Source organism: Chlorocebus sabaeus, chromosome 19, assembly GCF_047675955.1.
Source record: "Chlorocebus sabaeus isolate Y175 chromosome 19, mChlSab1.0.hap1, whole genome shotgun sequence".
In the NCBI taxonomy this organism is placed as follows: Eukaryota; Metazoa; Chordata; class Mammalia; order Primates; family Cercopithecidae; genus Chlorocebus; species Chlorocebus sabaeus.
The window spans coordinates 30,796,164-30,817,798 of NC_132922.1; the positions used below are offsets into that span (position 1 = coordinate 30,796,164).

General features: G+C 41.5%; 1 protein-coding gene across 1 annotated transcript; it reads left to right on the forward strand.

Moving 5' to 3' along the window:
* Positions 1-254: 254 nt before the first annotated feature.
* On the forward strand, positions 255-16,498 carry LOC140709187 (uncharacterized). The gene is given in 7 exon segments (XM_073007120.1): positions 255-300; positions 3,143-3,229; positions 8,036-8,149; positions 10,130-10,191; positions 10,657-10,690; positions 12,916-13,454; positions 13,983-16,498. Coding segments are annotated over 7 exon segments (1,029 nt in total). The 3' UTR covers positions 14,130-16,498.
* Positions 16,499-21,635: the final 5,137 nt, after the last annotated feature.

Here is a 21,635-nt window from a genome sequence, read left to right on the forward strand (position 1 = left end):
CAAGACATGGCTCAAGTCCAATAAGAATTGGGGAAATGCTTTAGAGTCTTGGACAGAGTTATCACCACGAGCCCTCTGAGCTACATAATTTAGGGATCATGACTATTAAGTACTCAAATTACCACTTGGTTGTTATCCGGGTATCTGTCATCCTTGTGGCAGCTCTCTTGTGAAGCTGGCGGGGAGAGCCTCAGTGCTGGAGCTGAGCCTCCCTTCTGGATGGACCCTCCCTGTGTTAGCAGGTGGGTGCAGGCATGGGGGTCAGCACGCTCAGTGGATTTACACACACAGCATTGAAGAGTAAGACTGGGCTTCGTTATTTACACATTTTCAATAACTGATGATCTTCATAACATAAAATCAATGATTTACTACATTAGAATACTGTCCCTAGTATTGAATCTTGTCTCTCAATAAAGGGTTGCTTAAAGTCACATGAGAGATTCAACCGATGATACATGGGACAGGCCGTGGCAGGAGTTAAAGCAGTCATTTGGAAAGGGTTTTACTATAAACTTACTTGTGAGCCTGAAGGGGAGGATAAAAGAGATGATTAGCTCCTCTGTGCCATGTTCCTATTATGTGCATTGTGGAGGACAATTACACAGGAAGGTGATGGAGGGAACAGAGCAAAGGATTGCACAGGTCCATTGAACCCATAAGACAATGGTGAGGTTAGTGAGTGAGACTGGTCATTCTAGGTTGAACTTTACCTCGTGCATTCTTTCTATGCTTTCTTCTAGTAGTTCCTTCTCTTTTTTATTAACTCGGTCACTGTTGCTAAAATCCTCACTAAAAGAGGACAAAGCTTTGTAATAACATAAAAGCTTGTAAAGTTGTGATAGCTCAAATTTTACAAAATACTGGGGGCTTTTTTTGCCTGAGACCTGGATAAACTAGTTGTGTAAGAATGGGGGGTCCTCTGAAGACTACTGGACTTCTGGGAAGAAAGATCTAAGTTGCCTCTCTGTGATATGGAGTTAGTCTTAAAGCCAGGGACATGGTAGTCTCTAAGTCACATAGAAGGCTCTGAGAAAGGAAAATGAGGTCTCCATTTTCTGGATTTAGGATGTCTCTGAGAGCAAGCAGGGGGTCACAGAAGTATACAGAGAAATGGATAATGTGGATAATACATATGTTTATAGTATCTAGAAGAAAACATCAAGCTGTACATTAAAAAAATACCTAGAGTTTTGAAAAAGATGACTAAAATATAAGAATCTTTAAAATTCACAATGCAAATCAGGACCACGTGGCTTCCTTTTATTTCTACCGAACAGTAAAATAAACATAGCATCAATCTTGTGAACACACTTCCAGAGAATACACAGAGTAAATGCAGCCTTGCTGCTTGATTATTTCCAGGGAATCTTGATTGCACTCCCGCAATAACAGACATTACAGAAAAGGAGGAGGATAGAAACATTTTTCTGAAGGTAGAAGTCAAACTCTGAAAACAAACATTAGCAATCTGGCATCAGACTTTTTTCAGAAAGGAAGAAAAACAGGATTTTTTGGGGGGATTTCACTGGGGTTCATGGGGGAGAGAATCAGTGGCTTTCTGAGATCATTGTTAAAGGGTTGGGAGAAGAGAGGGCCATTGGGTTAATGCAAGGGACATTTGGTGACAGAGGAAAACAGAACTTGGGATGAACATCAGAGAGGGTCCTGTGGCTATGGAGAGGTCTCCCTAAGAAGAGACAGGACTCTGTCCCCTGCCACAGCAAGGTCTAATGATGGATGTGGAGTGTGTAAATTAGAAACTGAATTTGGATGTGGAAAGAATGAGCGGAGAAGGCACAACCAGAGCTGGCGCAGCCACTGCCCATTCTTAGCCTGACCTTACTGCAGGCGGCTCTGATCAATAGTGAAGGAGGCAGTGGGGGTTGCAGACTTAATTCATTAAACCACCAAAGCACCAGCCCACATAGCCACTTTTCCAGTTACTTCACAGTAGCTTGCATATTCAGGTTTGATCCGTGGAAGGGAAGTTACTCTTTGCAGACCCATCTTTTGACAAGCATTTTGCAATGTCAGAAGGTCTGAGCAGCCTTGGGAGGCAAGTAGACCCTGGTCCCTCAGTGTAGTCACTGGAGGAGACAGTCACTGAGAGGCAGCTGACAGGGTGAAGGGAGAGGGGAGGAAGGCCACAAAGATGACAGCCTTTAAAATAAACTGTCATCTTGAGGAGGTCAAGGATCTGAAACAGGAAGGAGAATCTTTATCATTAACGACCTGTCCTTATCTCCGGCATCTCCTCCAGAGCATCGCCTTTGTCCACCCACACACCTTGGGCTAGGAGGACTGGAGAAAGACAGTGAGGGGGTCTCTTGGGTCTCTGGCACAGGGCGTGATGTAGAGGTGTCAGTTGTTCAGGAATCTCTGTCTCTAGGGAACCAAATACATTTCTCATCTCAGATCCTTCACTCATCGGGGTTGGGGTTCTGCTCATCACTTTTCATCTCTGAATGTCAGCACCCTCAAGTGTAAAATCCCCGCCACAGCCCCTCCTCTGCCCTCCCTGCAGGGCTGATGTTCTCCATAAGCCATAAGGCATCATGCCCATGGAAAAGCCAAATAGGAAACCATGCGCCACTGCCCCGGAGCCATCCAAGCATCCTCTCCATATTCAGCCACTAAGTGTCCAACTTATTCCTCCTGGCATGTAGTAAACACTTAGAGAACACTACTGAAGTACCAGTCCTCTCTTAAGGTTTTCCTATATTTAGTGATCTTTTTAACCCTGTACTGTGATACTAAGAAGTAGGGTCTAAAAAGTATTGCTAAAATTTCATTATGACAGTGCAGAGGACTGAGGGCAGAGGGACGACATAAGCTTGCTAGGTCCACATGGCTTAGTGGAATTTGAATCCAGGCCCCCACTCTGCACCAGCCCTGCACTCGCAGTCATCCTGCTGTGTTCTCCTCTCCGTGAAGCACTGCCCATGGTCTGTCTGATAGGGGTGTTGAGTGCTCACTGAATCACTTTGATTCAGCAGGCTCTGCTTGGAAGCCTGTAAAGAACAGGATCATAAGTTTAAACTTAAAACAGTTTATAACTATTTTCCCTCTGGTCTTCTGTCAGCAAGATGTCAACAGCCCTTTCTATTGTAAATGCATTAACCAGCATCTTCTCTGATAGAAATTATAAGAAGATACGCCGTGTCCACCACTCAGTTTCAGAGACCTCATGGCTTCTGGGTAAAGAAGGAGGTATACCCGATAGAAGGTACTGTGGAAGTTCATTAAGTTGATTCAAGAATCGCAATTGTGGGGAGTATTCAGTGTCCCATATGTAAAAGGAAACTATGAAGAGATTAAGCCATATTTTTTAATGTGTCAGAATTCTAATTTACCTAATCAGTAAGTATTACTACAATCATAAAAGTAAATATCCACTTAAAAGTCAATTTTTGTTCATGTTTAATGATAGACAATGTTTCAAGCTAATGTCTAGAACTTACCTGGTTGTTAAACGTTAGCATAGATCTCTCTGAAAGAGTGGTGCTATATTATTATTTTTAAATTAATATAAATTAAATACATATAAATTAATTGACATAAAAATTGAGCATATGGCCAGGCGTGGTGGCTCATGATTATAATCCCAGCATTTTAGGAGGCCAAGGTGGGTGGATCACCTAAGGTTGGGAGTTGGAGACCAGCCTGGCCAACATGGTGAAACCCCGTCTCTACTAAAAATACAAAAAATTGGCCCGGTGTGATGGCGGTGCCTGTAATCTCAGCTACTCAGGAGGCTGAGGCAGGAGAATCACTTGAACCCAGGAAACGGAGGTTGCAGCGAGCCAAGATCACGCCATTGCACACGCCATTGCACTCCAGCCTGGGCAACAAGAGTGAAACTCCATCTCAAAAAAAAAAAGGGCACATAATAAAGTTCCCATATTATTCTATCCTCGCCTTCACTTCCTAATTTCACCTGTTACTAACACCTTACATTACTGTGGTACATTTGCTAAAATCATGATAAAATATTGATACATTATTATCTGAAGTCTATCATTTGCATAATGTTCTTTCTGTTACACATTTATATGAAGTTGGAAATATGTATAACATGTGTTCACTATTATGGTCTCATAAAGAATATGTTCACCTCCCTAAAAATCCCCTCTTCTCATTAATCACTGTCCTCTTTCTCCAGAAACCTTGGCAACTATTAATATTTTTACTGTTGCTTCAGTTTTGCCTTTTCCAGAATGTCATATAGTTGGAATCATATATTATGTAGCTTTTTCAGATGAATTTATTTCACTAAATTGATGTATATTTGTTTCCTTCATGTCTTTTTTATGCCTTAGTGGTATAAATTGGCACATCAAATCACCAAATAATATTGCATTAAATGGATTTTTGTCTTTGTATTCACCTGTTGAAGAATTTGGTAGATTTCATGAGAAACCATCTGGGTCTGGTGCTTTCTTTTTCAGAATGCTCTTAATGTGAATTCAACTTATTTAATAGACCTAAGTTTATTCAAATTATCTAGGATTCTAATGTGACCTTGGAAAGATTGTCTTTCAAGGACTTGATACATTGCACTGAGGTTACCAAACTGCGGTCATAGAATTGTTTATAATATTCCTTGATTATCCTTTTAATGCCCAAGAGTTCAGTGGAGATGGCTCCTGTTTCATTTCTGAAATTGGTCATTTGTGTTATCTTTTTTTTCTTGGTTAGCCTGCATAGAAGTTCATTCATTGTAATGAGCATCTCAGAGAACCAGCTTTTGTTTTTATTGATTTTCTGATGATTTCAGTGTTTTAATTTTACTGACTTCTGTGATGTTGTCTCTTACTTCTTCTACTTGCTTGACATTGCATTCCTTTATTTTCTACAGTTTCCTAATTGAAACATGATATTACTGATTTTAGATCTTGTTTTTAATATATTGTTTTTAATATATTTTTAATATATTGCATCCCATGCTATAAATTTCCCTCTAAGGACTGCTTTTGCTGCATCCAGAAATCTTGTCAAGTCACATTTTCATTTAACGTAGTTAAAGGTATTTTTAATTTTCTATTGAGACTTCTTTAACCCATGAGTTATTTAAAAGTGTATTACTAATTTATAAATATTTGGGGATTTTCTGGTTCTTTTACAGTTGTTGATTTTTTGTTGTCAGGTATGTGTTGCAAATGCGGTGATCTATCTCATCTTGCCACCACCCAAGATGGTCCTGAGTGAATCTTTGGCGATCTGCCAACCTGATGTAGTTGGCCTGCTTCTTTAGTCTGAGTTTGCCTTCTGCTTAGAAAGGGCCATTCTGAGTTCTGGCAGGACGTTTTCCCAACATTGAGAAGGTGACATTCTTACTCCCCAGTGCAGCCTGCACCTCTGACCTGTGGTCAGCAGACAGGACAGAGGCCCTCAGTAGACAGAGTTCAGTGGGGTCTCTGACCGAAGTGCATCTTCAGAGTCTGCACCTACCCCCTGTGACCTCAGGCAGACTCTGTGTCCTAAAGCAGGAGGAACTGTGCTACCATCCTGATTGGAAATTTGTGAGGCTCACCATGTTACTCAAGTAAGGTCTTTGGAAAGTGTTGTATTACTACTGTTTGTTAACTGCTTGTTGTTGGCCTGGCTGGGCCACACCCTTTATGAAAACCGAGATCCCTCAGCCAGTGTAGGTATCTGTGCAGCCCGAGACCCTCATGTGAACAGCCTCATGGCAGCTGTCTTTTCCCCTTGCCACCATCAGTGCCTCCTTGTTCCTGGGCACTGCTTTCTCTGATGGGTGCTCCACTGTTTTCCTACACCTCAGTGACTACAGCTGGATGTCTCTTCGGAATGTAGGCGAGGGGCATCAATAGCAGCTCTGCTGTGGCACTGCCCTCTTTCTTAGCTTGTCTTGCTCTGTCTCAGGCTCCCTCTAAAGATCCCACCCTTCAGGTTCTTCCACAAGTTTCTTATTGAAATCCGAGCAGAAAAATATGACCAATGTGACCAATCCTATACCCACTGAAAATATGAATGAAGAATTAAAACAATTCTCCATGGACTCTACCATATAAATCCCTAGAAGTATTTTCTAAAAAAAGAATCAAGGAAGATGTAATAGTTTTCCATAAATTAGAATACCCTACATGTACAATTAAATGAAATGGCTGGTATAGTCTTGAAACCAAAGCCAGATAAGGTAAATTAAATTCTGTGATATTTTAAAATACTGTAAATTCTGACTAATGTGAGTTAATCTCAAAATGTGAAATGGTGGATTAATGTTGAAAATGCAATAAATAAAATTAGCTACCTCAAGAGGTTAATGGAGAAAAAATGTGATTATTGCAATAGATTCAGGAAATTCACGGATAACATTTACCATGTATTTATAGGAGAACTATCTTATAAACTTTAAGTGACCTATGACCACCATTTGAATTAATGCTGCTTTAACAACATATCTCTTGGCTTGATAAAAACCAGACAAGAATTTCCATAACATTAATTTATTTTTAGCACTTATATTGGGTGTGAAACCATCATAAAGTTTGTCCACTATGAAGGTATACAGTTTGATGCTTTATTAAATTGATACTCTGTGCACCCATCACCATGATCTAATTTAAAAATGTTTCCCTCACCCAAATTCTCTCTTGCCCACTAGCAGTCAATCCCCACTCCCATCTCCAGCCCTAAGCAATACTGCTATGATATTCCATCTCCATAAATTTTCTGCTTGTTTAGTATAAATGGACATATATATATTTGGAATCTGACTTGATTTAGCATACTATGTTTGAAGTTAATTGATGCGTTAGCACATGCTGGTCATCTGTTTTCCTTCATAGTCTGATGTGTTTATTCATACAGATAGATAGTGTTTATTCATTTTTCAGTTAATGGACATTTAATTATTTTTGTTTTTTTCTATGATGAGTAATGTAGCTTTGAGCATTCATATACAGTCATGTAATGCATAATGACATTTTGGTCAATATATATGTATATTTTTTGAGATCCAGGCTGGAGTGCAGAGGCACAATTTCGGCTCACTGGAACCTCTGCCTCCCCGGTTTAAGCAATTCTCATGCCTCAACCTCCTGAATAGCTGGGACAACCAGCACATGCCACCACATCCGGATAATTTTTGTATTTTCAGTAGAGACAGGGTTTTGCTGTGTTGGTCAGGCTAGTCTCAAACTCCTACTCTCTGGTGATCCACCCACCTCTGCCTCCCAAAGTGCTGAGATTTTAGGTATGAGCCACTGTGCCTGGCCTAATTTTTTTAAGAAACATTTAGCTATTTTCTAAATTAGCTTTGCCAATTTATATTCCTACTATGATGCATAGCACTAATTTCACTGCACAATGTGTGGTAGGCCCCAATATGTAAGAAATGATTAAAGTAACACATAAAGATTAGTATAAAACAAATGAGATTATCCTTGTTGCTATCATCTTTGTCAAATTCTCAAAACAATCTAAGTATATTTTTATATAAATGTGCTTGGCAACATAGCTGAAAAAAGCATTATCAGTAACAAAAACATACATTTGAAGGGGAAAAACACTTGTACTAACAACACAATGTCAGAATTAACATACAAATTCTGCTGGTCACTTTGGAATATTTAATTGCCTGGGGCAGTGTTTTGTAGACAAATGAACATCTATGGAGCACCCGAGGTAGGGGGAATCAACAAAACTTGGGTTTCAAAAGTTATCTGGGGTTACAGCATGAAACTGTTGGAGGACACACACCTTGTGTGAGCGAGGTGCCTCGGTGTGTGTGGACGTGTTGGAGGTAGAGCATAATGGTGGCTTCCTCCAGAAAGGGACATTTGGGGTAGATTCATTCCATTTGAACAACACAGCCTGATGTGGCATGGACATGAATGGAGGTGAAATGGACAGTAGCTGACAGGAGCAGTCCTGACGAGGCCAAGGTGAAAAACCTGGGAAGTCCTTCAGGTGCAGAGTCTTCAGTTGAAAAAGGAGGTGGTCACAGGAAATACTGAGATGAATCAGCAATGCACAAGAGACAGAGTTCTTGGCCCTGCGGAGTGAGTAGTGTGGATTCTCAAGTTTTCTCCTCTCTCCATTAATTTCTCTTCCAATGCAGATGACTTTGAATGTCCAATGGATCATGAGATTATAGACAAGCCTCAGCCCGCTCTTGAAGGTAAAGGAAGGCTGCTAGCAAGACTAGCATCTGGGCTTGGCTGTGCATGTTTTCTATTGTGGGGAAATATATATAACACAATATTTATCATTTTAACCTTTTAACCAAAGTGTGCATGCAGTGGCATTCAAAATATTCACAGTGTTGCATGACCAACACCACTATCTACACCCACAATTTTGATAATTTCTTATAAAACCTTGTCCACAGTAAGCAATATAGCACCTTCCCCCTATTTCCAGCCCACGGTGATTCCTATCCTGCTTTCTCTTGTATGAATTTGATTATTCTAGGCACTTCATATAAGTACAGTTATACACTATATTCCTTTTGTGTCTGGCTCATTTCACTAAGCGTAATGTTCTCAATGTCCACCCACGTTGTGTCATCTATCAAAATTGTGTTCCTTTGTTACAGATGGATGATGTACCACTGCATGTAGACCATCTTGCTTTTATTACATTCATTTGTTCATTGATGGTTGGACTTTTCCACCTTTTGGCTCCTGTGAAAAGTGATGCTACAAGCATTAGTATACAAATATCTCTTTGATTTCTGTTTTCTATTCTTTGGGGTATATACCTAACAGTAGAGTTCCTGGGTCCAACAGGAGTTCTGCATTTAACCACTGTTTTTCACAGTGGCTGCAATTTTATCCATTTCTACCAGCAATGTATCAGGGTTACAATTTCTTTACATCCTTATTCACACTTATTTTCCTTTAAATCATTCTAGTAGGTGTATATTGGTGTCTACTTGTGTTTTTCATTTGCATTTCCCTAATGACTAATGATCCTAAGCAGCTTTTCCTGTGCTACTATCCATGGGTGTATCTTCTTTAGGGAAATATATATTCAAGTCTTTTACCCATTTTTGAAGGGTTGTCTGATTTTTATTTTGTTAGCTTGCTGTTGTAGATTTTTGGGAGGTTTAAAATATATTCTAAATTTTAGTCTCTTACCAGATAAATGATTTGCAAATATTTCCCCCTTTGTGTCAAACTTTAGATTCATAAACTTCATTAATTTGTATGAAATCCTCAGCAGTTGACCTCAAACAGATTAAGACTGAAGCAATATTTTGGAAATAGTTGAAAGTATTATCACCGCAAAACAAGGCATAATCAAATCTTGCAAGCTCCACGTGAGGCACAATGACAAATAAGGCAGCAAAGGGCCATCTGGTAATTCGTTCACCACACTCGTTGCAACTGTTTGTGCTGCAGTTAAAACATACCAGCATTCAAGCCATGTCTCCTCTCTTGAAGTAAACTGTTCTATGTTGGCTGGCCTGAACAAGCATAGATAGTCTCCAGCCTCAATTAATATGCATGCATGACAAAGAAAAGGAGGTCTGGATGAAAAAATATTGTATGATTAATAATTATGCTTTAATTAATTTTAAAGGATATAATTTCAGTGTTTGTAATTCTCCCATTGGCAGTTATAACAAAGGATTAGTGAATAAATACAGTAGACTGTTTTGCCTAGAATTGAATCCAGTCTGTCTATTAAGCTTTGCTTTTATTCAAGTGCAAAATGCTAAAACACATAATAACTGCAGGGACAGCCACTGTGGATCCTCAGAGGATTCCACAAAAATGGTCTTGGGACATAAATCCTATAAGCTAATATTGTTTTAAGGGGTTTAGAAAACCATTTAACTGGGTTTCAAACCTCACAGTGTAAGCAGTGGGACTCTCATTAAACTATAGCGTGTGCTTCAATACCGTTTGTAGACTGACTCATTCCCGTTGCCTTAAGTTGCCATCAGCAAAATGCCAGGGACTCCATTTCTTGCTCCTCGGCTCCTCGTTCTTGCCTGTCTTTCCAGAAGGGAAGATTTTTAGCAGGAGCTCAAGCTGTGCTTTTAGTGAAACACATCCACACATGCTGTCCTGTTGTCCACATTAAGCAGAGCTCCCTGAATAACTCATGAACAAAAGCATCTATGACTGACCATTGCTCTGTGTCCTCCTAGCCTCTGAGGAGTCTCTAATTCACAAGGACAGAGGAGATGGAGAGAGGCCAGTCGACCCGAGGGTAAGGTTGTCTTGCTTTCTCTGAAATAGAAATGTTCCTTTCTTGGCATCTTTCTTTTTCAACTGACTTTACATGTGAAAAAATGACAATGTACATTACAGGTATTAAATGCAGTTTTCTGAGGGAGTTGAAGAAGTGACTCTTAGCAACTGATATGTAATCCAAAATGGTATATACCTATGACAACTTCAGGTTGTAGACTGTATCCTTGGGGTCCTTGTCCTTAGAAGCAATGTCTTCTCCTTGGATTCAGTATTTTGCACTTGCCAACCTACATGGACCCGAGAGATCCATCATCCAGAAGCTGATGTCTTTGCCAGTGTGTATCCTACCCTTGTTTGGGGGGCCTTGAAGTTGCCTACACTTTCTGATCAAGTTTTCAATATTCATTGAGAGAAACAGCGTCTTGTGCAAACAATCTACAACACGACGTACCCCTCATAAAGCTTTGTTTCTGTATTGCAGGTGGTGCAGGCGGCCCCTCTGGGGTGTGACTCTAGTAAGTATTCTGGAATTATTTACTGAGAAAACAATCTGGATGGCAAGAAAGGTGTGGCATCCTTTCAGGTTGCAATGTGAAGAGCCACCCTGATCCTAGGATTGGGATAGGAATAAGCACAGTGGAAATGTTTTTTAAAAACCTGAATTCCCCAGGGAAATATTATGGCCAATTTTTGAGGAAGCAGCTGTGCTCCCTTTTGGTTAGTGCTGAGTTGGGTGCTCGAGGATTCGTGGTGTCTCATGTGAGGCTGCATCATGTGGTGTGAGTGTGTGTGTTTCTGTACAGATGAGGCTGTGTGTTTCCTCAGGAAAGATTTCCCATTTATACAACCCAATCGCAGGTGTCCACTTCTAAAAATAAAACCCACCCCCCCCACTCTCTCTGTGCAGTGACTCCTCCACCCTCACCAGAGCCATCCCTGGGCCTGGCTTATTATCCCCACTGCTCAGGTGGAGATCCTGAAGGGCCAAGGGGGTAGCCCCAGCTCCCGAGTTCCTGAATGAAAAATTGAAAACATGAACCCAGGAGCGTGGGCCTGTGCTGACGCTGACATGCACTTAGTCATGGGGTGTTCGCCACCATGCAGGGAGTCCAGCATTCATGTATAAGCCCTAAAGCACCGAGCCCAAAAGGCCCCAGACACTGCCCATCATCATGAAGTAGCCTCCGTGGTCACACAACCCAAGGAGGTTCTAGGCACATCTCCCCACGGGCCAGCATAGTCATCAGTGTGTCAAAAGCACAAAGATCCCGCGGGGTTTGGGTCAGCTCACAGAGCCTGTTTTTTGTTTTTTTTTTTTAGCTTTTATTTTAAGTTCAGGGTTACATGTGCAGGATGTGCAGGTTTGCTACATATGTAAATGTGTATCATGAGAGTTTGTTGTACAGATTATTTCATCACCCATATATCGAGTCTAGTATCAGTTATTTTTCCTGATCCTCCCCCTCCTCCCACCTCCCACCCTCCAATAGGCCCCAAGCTCACGAATTCTGAGAGGAGTGGGGGACCACGCAGGCCAGTGCGGCCCACTTCAGTATTGAAGTTAATTTGCTCAGCAACTGGACAAAGCCCATAAAGAAGTGTGATGTATTTTAGTAGATTTAGTAATACTATCTTCCCAAGCCCTAAACTGCTCAAATCCTGCCAGCTGAAAATGGTGATGAGGGACAGATAGGGACTCTGTGCAGCACTTGGTTATTAGCCTGGCTTCTGTCCCCTCATGGCAACTCTCTTGTGCATGTGGGTAAAAGACCCTCAGCCTCCAGCCAAGCGTCCTCCATGAGGAGCCATCTCACTATTGACTGGCTAGTGTGGTGTATGGCCACCAGCCCAACTGAAACAAAATGTGGCTTTAAAACGTGTAAATCTCATACAACAGGCAAATGCAGAAGCAGCATGACTTACAAGTTGTAAAGAAGACAGTAGCAATGTCGCTGGACTTCAGCCTGGGTAGAAGAAATGAGGGAACTCTGTCACTGAATCACAGCAGAGTTCAAGGCCACTTGTAGACTATTTCATGTTACAGAAGGTGGCCTTTAGCTCCTGAGCAAAGGCCTCTGTTTCTCATTTCTTTCCTGTTCATCTTCTTGATCATCCTTCTTCCTCAAGGTAAAAGAGCCCAAGCAAAAGGCAGTTTCAATATTAATCTGACCAAGGTTTTGTGCAGTTTATTATCATCCAGGTAATCAGGTGCAACCCGGTCTGCCTACCAGCCCCCCACCCCTGCTCTGTGTTTTCATTGAATAAATATTTTGGTCTACTTACTATGTGCTAAATTTTCTGGAGACCACAGAGTAAATGAGATAGAATCTTTATGTTAACAGCTAAGTTAGATTTAATATAACTGACAAAAATTAAAATTTCTGATTTCTTGTAAAAATATTTAGTATGTGTGAATGCATACTGAATGTAAAGTGGTTAACCAAAAAATCACACTTGCACTCATGGAAGGCTTTTCATGAATTTGTCGATTTCTATTTTTTTTATATTTCCCCGCTTCACTGGATAATGCGTATCTGAACCTGGAAACTGATTCCCACTGCAGAAAGTGTTCTGAGCCACATCCTTTAGCTTCACTAGTGCAGGACCACCCGGGAGGATGGCCCAGCATCAGCTCAGCCCATGCTGTGATCAGCCACCTCCATGCACCACACCAAGCAAGTTCCCTGGGTGATTCAGTCTCCACCACCAGGGCACCGACCTTTACTCTGTGTTCTCCTAGCTCCCTGTGGGGATGCTGTGCAAGACATCTCTATTGAGGATGCTGAATATGACATCTGTAATGAGGACACTGTACAAGACATCTCTAATGAGGATGCTGTAGAAGACATCTCCAATGAGGATGCTGTATACGACATCGATAATGAGGACACTGTATATGACATCGCTAATGAGAACGCTGTATATGACATCACTAATGAGGATGCTGTAGAAGATATTGCTAATGAGGACGCTGTATATGACGTCGCTAATGAGGACACTGTATAAGACATCTCTAATGAGGATGCTGTAGAAGACATCTCTAATGAGGATGCTGTAGAAGACATCTCTAATGAGAACGCTGTATACGACATCGCTAATGAGAACGCTGTATACGACATCGCTAATGAGGACGCTGTACAAGACATCTCTAATGAGGATGCTGTAGAAGACATCTCTAATGAGAATGCTGTATACGACATCGCTAATGAGGACGCTGTATACGACATCGCTAAAGAGGATGCTGTACAAGACATCTCTAAAAAAGAAGATGCTGCCACTGTAAGATACTTTTCTTTGTCTTGAACAGAAATGTTACTTTCCTGGCTTCTTTTGAGTCAGATGTAGACATGAACATCTGCCAATGTGCATTATCGATGTCATCTGCAATTTAATCAAATGTAGACACGAACATCTGTCAATGTGCATTATTTATGACATCTGCAATTCCGTTGGTGTGGTGCTATTGATTGGCAGCCTCTCACCAACCCATGCCGGGCACACTGGGGCATGGTAGATGGCAGCGTCCACGATCCACTGCAATGCAGAGGTGTTTCCCTCCACAGCAGTTTTCCCCCGTGGATTAAGGTTGTGAAACTGCCAATCTAAATATACTTTAAAGGTAAATTCTGTGAGAAAAGCTCTTGTCTTTTCCATAAGTGTCCTCCATGTTAGTTTTGGCGGACTTCGACCTTTGGCTCAATCACTATACCCCTTCTTATTTTCTCCAGTTGTTGAGAGAATATCAGATCTGTGTGACATGCATGGCATCATATCACCCCCCTAATGTTTTCTTTTCTATAATTGCAGGATCTGTTTGTACTGGAAAATGGTACGTACCCTGAAATAACTCACTTCCTGAGGAAAAAAATGCTGTCTCTAGCATACAGAAAACTGATTCTGGGCTCCTTTTGGGAAGGAGGATTCCCAAATCATTGCTCTGATGAGAGCAAATGATTTTGCAAGTATAAAACAATGTTCAGAGAGGCTGTAGGGATATCTGTGAGCCCAGAGGAAACACCAGGGGGATCCTGTGTGAAGCAACGGGGCTTCAGCTGGGGTCAGAGGAGTGGGTGGCCTCTCTCTAATGACTTATCCTGATGTTTGTATTTTAAAGATCTGTTTTTGGAGAGCATATCCAATGATGAGGGTTTGTAGGTAGGTAACTACTTTCCATGTAAGATTCAATGGGAGAGAGTTCCCAGGGGCCTTCAGGGTATCCATCTGCTTGGGAGGTTGAGGGAGGGGGCATGAAATAAAAAAGAAAAAGGAAATATGTGTCAAATTGGATTTGGTCTTTTCCAAGTTTGTTGCCATAATGTAAGGACTGTCTCTCTGGGCTGGGAGGGTGCTGTGTGATTTAACAGTGATCTTTCCCAGAACACCTGGCCTTTTCTCTTCTGCCTCTGCCAAACATCACAGCCTTTGGGTTGGACTGGTCAGCACTGCTTGGGATTGTGCAGAAGAGGTTTGAGGTTGCATCAAGTGGCACCTGTGATGAACAGAATCTGAGGCCACAACTCCCTCGCAGGCACTTACTTGAACCTGGAGACAAAGTTCTCCTGGTGTGTGCCCAGGGGTGCAGGAGAAATTGATGGTCGTCCTCTGAACTTTCAGGACTTTAAAAAGCAGTCATGTTTCCATCCTCGCTGTTGACTCCTGGCTTAAAAGGATCTCCCAGGGTGAGTGAGGAGGCAGGATCGGACCCTGGCAGTCTGATGGCAACACCTGTGTTCCTCTGCGCTGGGCCATGGATGACATTACACACCTTGGTGAGAATCAGGAATTACACACCTTTGTGAGAATCTGCATCTGGAATTGAGATGGGCCTTGAGTCATATAATTAGGTTGGAAAAGGTGCATTTTACTACCCTATTGAAAGAAACCATATTTTTCTCACTCCAGCAGGATAAATGGTTTTCAGTATCCCCTTAACTGCTCATTGACTCTTACTGTAGATCAGGAGGTGGCAAGCAGCCCCTGCCCTCCCCCCGTTGTAGGCCCAAGGTAACCAGCAATTGACTGCATATAATGGAAGAGTGGTGCATTTGGAGGTGTCTGTGTTAATGGGACCCACATGATATGGGTCAGAGCTAGGGTGAGAAAAAACCTGGGAGCACAATGAAATATTTGAATATCAAACAAAACATTATTGAAATCTCCACTGTACTTTAGTAGTTGAAGTCATTCTTGTGGTCATCACTGCCTTTCCCAAGCATAACAAGCTACTTAATATCACACGGACCCATGCCATGAGGAAAGATGATCAGTCAGAAATTTATTATTATCTAATAGAATATGCATGGTATATCAATGAGCGATAACCCTCAAACTCTTTCTATTAATAATTATTTGCATGATGAAAAAAGCAGAGTCCCATTCTTGGAGTTTTCTCAGTTTGCACACATTAGCATGACCACCCCATGTCCACCTGACATGTGCCAGCAGGAGGCCAGGAACCGAGGCTTTTCTTATTAACCAAGATTTCTAAATGTATTACATATTCACGGTTACAAATAACTCTAAATATCATAAAAGGTTAGCAAAGAAGTTTCCCTTCCACTCTGAGCTTCCAGACATCAAGTCAACATTTTTGTTTGCATGTCATCCCTACAATCTATGTGCAAATAGAAACATGCACCTGGCATGCATGCTGATGTGTGATTGTGCTTATGCAAAGTCCTCTGCCCCTCTGCATATATCACTGGGCAATGCACCTTAGTTATTCCACTTTTCAAATGTAAATCCATTGTATTGTTTCAGAGCTATAAAGTACTGCACCCTATGACTATTCCCAAAATTACTTAAGCACCCCCCTCTGGGTATCCATTGTTCTGTTTCCAGTCTTGCTCTTATAACCAATGCTGTAGTGAACAGCACTGTGTTGAGTAGAAGTGGTGAACGTGGCATCTTTGTCTTGTTCCAGTCCTCAGGGGGGATGGTTTCAACTTTTCCCTATTCAGGATAATGTTGGCTGTGGGTCTGTCATAGATGGCTTTTATTACCTTAAGGTATGTCCCTTCTATGCTGATTTTGCTGAAGGGTTTTAATCATAAAGAAATGCTGGATTTTGTCAATGCTTTTTCTGCATCTATTCAGATTATCATATGATTTTTGTTTTTAATTTTATTTATGTGATATATCACATTTATTGACTTGCATATGTTAAACCATCCTTGCATCCCTGGTGTGAAACCCACTTGATCGTGGTGGATTATCTTTTTGATATGCTGATGGATCCAGTTAGCTTGGATGTAGCATTTCTTATTATTCCTTCTGTGGAATGTATTGGTTTAAATAATGAAAACATGTTCTATCTTCACTGCTTAGCACTTTGTGTTTCTTTAACAGCCTTTGCAACAGGGCAACATAAAAGAAGGAGCCCCACTAGTCTCCCCTTAACCTGGAATCCCCCCTTCTCCACAGCTCGCTCATTGGACAGGATAGACTGGGCACCCAGACCTCAGGGTAAGGATATGCTCCATCACCTAGAGGTGCAGTGCCTGGGAAGGCCAACCTTGAAGGGGTGCTGCCAGCTTTACAGTGACGGAGGTGTTGGGAGGGACTGACCACCAATTTTTTTTATTATTATTATACTTTATGATCTAGGGTACATGTGCACAATGTGCAGGTTTGTTACATGTGTATGCATGTGCCATGTTGGTGTGCTGCACCCATTAACTCATCATTTACATTAGGTATATCTCCTAATGCTATCCCTCCTCCCTCCCCCCACCCCACAATAGGCCCCGGTGTGTGATGTTCCCCTTCCTGTGTCCAAGTGATCTCATTGTTCAATTCCCACCTATGAGTGAGAACATGTGATATTTGGTTTTCTGTTCTTGCAATACTTTGCTGAGAATGATGGTTTCCAGCTGCATCCATGTCCCTACAAAGGACATGGTCTCATCCTTTTTTTATGGCTGCATAGGATTCCATGGTATATATGTGCCACATTTTCCTAATCCAGTCTGTCATTGATGAACATTTGGGTTGATTCCAAGTCTTTGCTATTGTGAATAGTGCTGCAATAAACATACGTGTGCATGTGTCTTTATAGCAGCATGATTTATAATCCTTTGGATATATACCCAGTAATGGGATGACTGGGTCAACTGGTATTTCTAGTTCTAGATCCTTGAGGAATTGCCACAGTTTTCCACAATGGTTGAACTAGTTTACAGTTCCACCAATAGTGTAAAAGTATTCCTATTTCTCCACATCCTCTCCAGCACCTGTTGTTTCTTGACTTTTTAATGATCGCCATTCTAACTGGTGTGAGATGGTATCTCATTGTGGTTTTGATTTGCATTTCTCTGATGGCGAGTGATGATGAGCATTTTTTCATGTGTCTGTTGTCTGCATAAATGTCTTCTTTTGAGAAGTGTCTGTTCATGTCCTTTGCCCACTTTTCGATGGGGTTGTTTGTTTTTTTCTTGTAAATTTGTTTGAGTTCTTTGTAGGTTCTGGAAATTAGCCCTTTGTTAGATGAGTAGATTGCAAAAATTTTCTCCCATTCTGTAGGTTTCCGATTCACTCTGATGGTAGTTTCTTTTGCTGTGCAGAAGCTCTTTAGTTTAATTAGATCCCATTTGTCAATTTTGGCTTTTGTTGCCATTGCTTTTGGTGTTTTAGACATGAAGTCCTTGCCCATGCCTATGTCCTGAATGGTATTGCCTAGGTTTTCTTCTAGGGTTTTTATGGTTTTAGGTCTAACATTTAAGTCTCTAATCCATCTTGAATTAATTTTTGTATAAGGAGTAAGGAAGGGATCAAGTTTCAGCTTCCTACTTATGGCTAGCCAGTTTTCCCAGCACCGTTTATTAAATAGGGAATCCTTTTGCCCTTTCTTGTTTTTGTCAGGTTTGTCAAAGGTCGGATGGTTGTAGATGTGAGGTATTATTTCTGAGGGCTCTGTTCTCTTCCATTGTCTATATCTCTGTTTTGTTACCAGTACCATGCTGTTTTGGTTACTGTAGCCTTATGGAATAGTTTGAAGTCAGGTAGCGTGATGCCTCCAGCTTTGTTCTTTTGACTTAGGATTGTCTTGGCAATGTGGGCTCTTTTTTGGTTCCATATGAACTTTAAAGTAGTTTTTTCCAATTCTGTGAAGAAAGTCATTGGTAGCTTAATGGGGATGGCATTGAATCTATAAATTACCTTGGGCAGTATGGCCATTTTCACGATATTGATTCTTCCTATCCATGAGCATGGAATGTTCTTCCATTTGTTTGTATCATCTTTTGTTTCATTGAGCAGTGGTTTGTAGTTCTCCTTGAACAGGTCCTTCACATCCCTTGTAAGTTGGATTACTAGGTATTTTATTCTCTTTGAAGCAATTGTGAATGGGAGTTCATTCATGATTTGGCTCTCTGTTTGTCTGTTACTGGTATATAAGAATATTTGTGATTTTTGCACATTGATTTTGTATCCTGAGACTTTGCTGAAGTTGCTTATCAGCTTAAGGAGATTTTGGGCTGAGATGATGGGGTTTTCTAAATATACAATCATGTTATACAGAAACAGGGACAATTTGACTTCTTATTTTCCTAATCGAATGCCCTTTATTTCTTTCTCTTACCTGATTGCCCTGGCCAGAATTTCCAACACTATGTTGAATAGGAGTGGTGAGAGAGGGCATCCCTGTCTTGTGCCAGTTTTCAAAGGGAATGCTTCCAGTTTTTGCCCATTCAGTATGATATTGGCTGTAGGTTTGTCATAAATAGCTCTTATTTTGAGATACATTCCATCAATACTGAATTTATTGAGAGTTTTTAGCATGAAGGACTGTTGAATTTTGTCAAAGGCCTTTTCTGCATCTATTGAGATAATCATGTGGTTTTTGTCTTTGGTTCTGTTTATATGCTGGATTACGTTTATTGATTTGTGTGTGTTGAACCAGCCTTGCATCCCAGGGATGAAGCCCACTTGATCATGGTGGATAAGTTTTTGATGTGCTGCTGGATTCCATTTGCCAGTATTTTATTGAGGATTTTTACATCGATGTTCATCAGGGATATTGGTCTAAAATTCTCTTTTTTTATTGTGTCTCTGCCAGGCTTTGGTATCAGGATGATACTGGCCTCATAAAATGAGTTAGCGAGGATTCCCTCTTTTTCTATTGATTGGAATAGTTTCAGAAGAAATGGTACCAGCTCCTCCTTGTACCTCTGGTAGAATTCGGCTGTGAATCCATCTGGTCCTGGCCTTTTTTTTGTTGGTAGACTATTAATTATTGCCTCAATTTCAGAGTCTGCTATTGATCTATTCAGGGATTCAACTTCTTCCTGGTTTAGTCTTGGGAGAGTGTATGTGTCCAGGAATTTATCCATTTCTTCTAGGTTTTCTAGTTTATTTGCATAGAGGTGTTTATAGTATTCTCTGATGGTAGTTTGTATTTCTGTGGGGTCGGTGGTGATATCCCCTTTATCATTTTTTATTGCATCTATTTGAACTCTTCTCTCTTTTCTTCTTTGTTCGTCTTGCTAGCCTGACCACCAATTTATAAGGCTGTGCTTTGTTGGTGACATAAAGGATTGTTTCACAGATTGCTGGGGAGGGACAATCCCAAGGCCTCACCTGGCCCTGGTCCTGGCTCTGCACAAAGGCAATAAGAGAGGGATGCTGGTAAGGGCTGACCTGTTCCTGTGCTGGGGAGGAAGGTGCTGGGCTGAAATTCAGGAGGCTGAGGATGCAGCAGTCCCATAGGAGGTACACGACCTTCAGGATACATTTTCTTAATTGATGATAAAGGGAAATGAGAAATTGTTGACTGTTTTTTCTGTCATTGGATATCTACTCTCTACTGCTCATGCTGTTCTTGTCTTTTGGGGAAGATGGAGGATCAATCAGTGGGTGCTGCACTGAGTGGAAGGAAGGAGAACTGTGACAAAAATTAAGCGAGGATGAGGGATGAGAGGTCCTTCATCCAGGTGCTCGCGGAGCCCTCCTGAGGAGGAAAGCCCCGTGGCTGCCTGGGGAAGGAGCAGTGAGGGCTGCGTGACTCCCACAGTGAAGTGTGTGGTATGTCTGAGGACACCTGGGCTGGTCTGTGAGGAGCCAGTGGCAGAAGCACCAAGGCCAGGAGGGTGGCTGGAGGCCAGTCTCTGGGTCATTCTCCATGTAATGGAAACAGCCAGACCCCAGTGGGCTGGAACATGCAGGACACAGTGGCTGATGACAGAACAATGCGGAGAGAGGCGCCATGTGTCAAATCCTTACTTTGTTCTGGGCATTGTGCTAAAACTTCCCATGGCTCATCCCATTTAGGGGCTGAAAGTTGCAGAGGTTTAGGAAGCTCACCCACGATACTGGAGCCCCCATCTCCTGCCCTAGTGTTGTCCCCCTTCTCACCCAGCCACCACCTGTTTCAGGGCAACACGCAGAAGTGGTAACCTCTTATAGACAGGCAAGTAAATTCTGCTGTTTTTGTTATTCACAGAAAAAAACACTGGCTTGTGTGGGTTGGGAAGGTGAAATACAGAAGGATTTCATCTGGTTATTTCTACCTATGTGAATCCTACAATATTGAAATGCATAGGTTAGCATTTTTGGCCAATTTACTCAGCAATCTGGGTTAAAGGCTCTTATTTATTTATTTATTCATTTATTTGTTTATTTTTGAGACAGAGTTTTGCTCTTGTTGACCAACTGGAGTGCAGCGGCATGATCGTGGCTCACTGCAACCTCTGCCTCCTGGGTTCAAGTGATTCTCCTGCCTCAACCTCCCATGTAGCTGGGATTATAGGTGCTTGCCACTATGCCTGGCTAGTTTTCATATTTTTAGTAGAAATGAGGCTTCACCATGTTGGTCAGACTGGTCTCGAACTCCTGACCTCAGGTGATCTACTTGCCTTGGCCTCCCAAAGTACTGGGATTACAGGCATGAGCCACCATGCCTGGCCTAAAGGCTTTTAAAATTCATTTGCATAAGCTGACTTAGTTTTCTTTAACCTTGTAGAAAAATACAAAAATGGCAATCTCTTTTATCACACAAATAATGTCTTTTTAATAGAGTTATTTTTTCTAATTGATGTATTATGTACTTTTCATTCACTAATAAATTGCTTACATTTGAAGTGTTTTATGAATTAATATTTGATTGCATAGATGAAGATTATTAGTCATAGGCATTTTACTAACCAGTACTCATTAAGCATAGCATGGATTGATGTGATGTTTCACACCAAAAGAGTGAGGGTCGTGATCAACTCAGTGTGCCACTGGAGGCTATATGAGTAAACAGCAAACTGTTCTCATGAATGCAGAATGTTGGCAAAATGACAAACTGCGTCTGCCACCCAGAGGGAACGCTGAGGGCAGTCACACTCCAGGTGCAGCATTTCTTGAGATTAGGCACATCTGAAGCCTGTTAGCAATAATGTGAACTTGTGATCAATTGAGAAGCTGACCAATCGTTACCTCCTGCTCTCTGCTCTTTCTACTCAATAAATATGAAGGGCT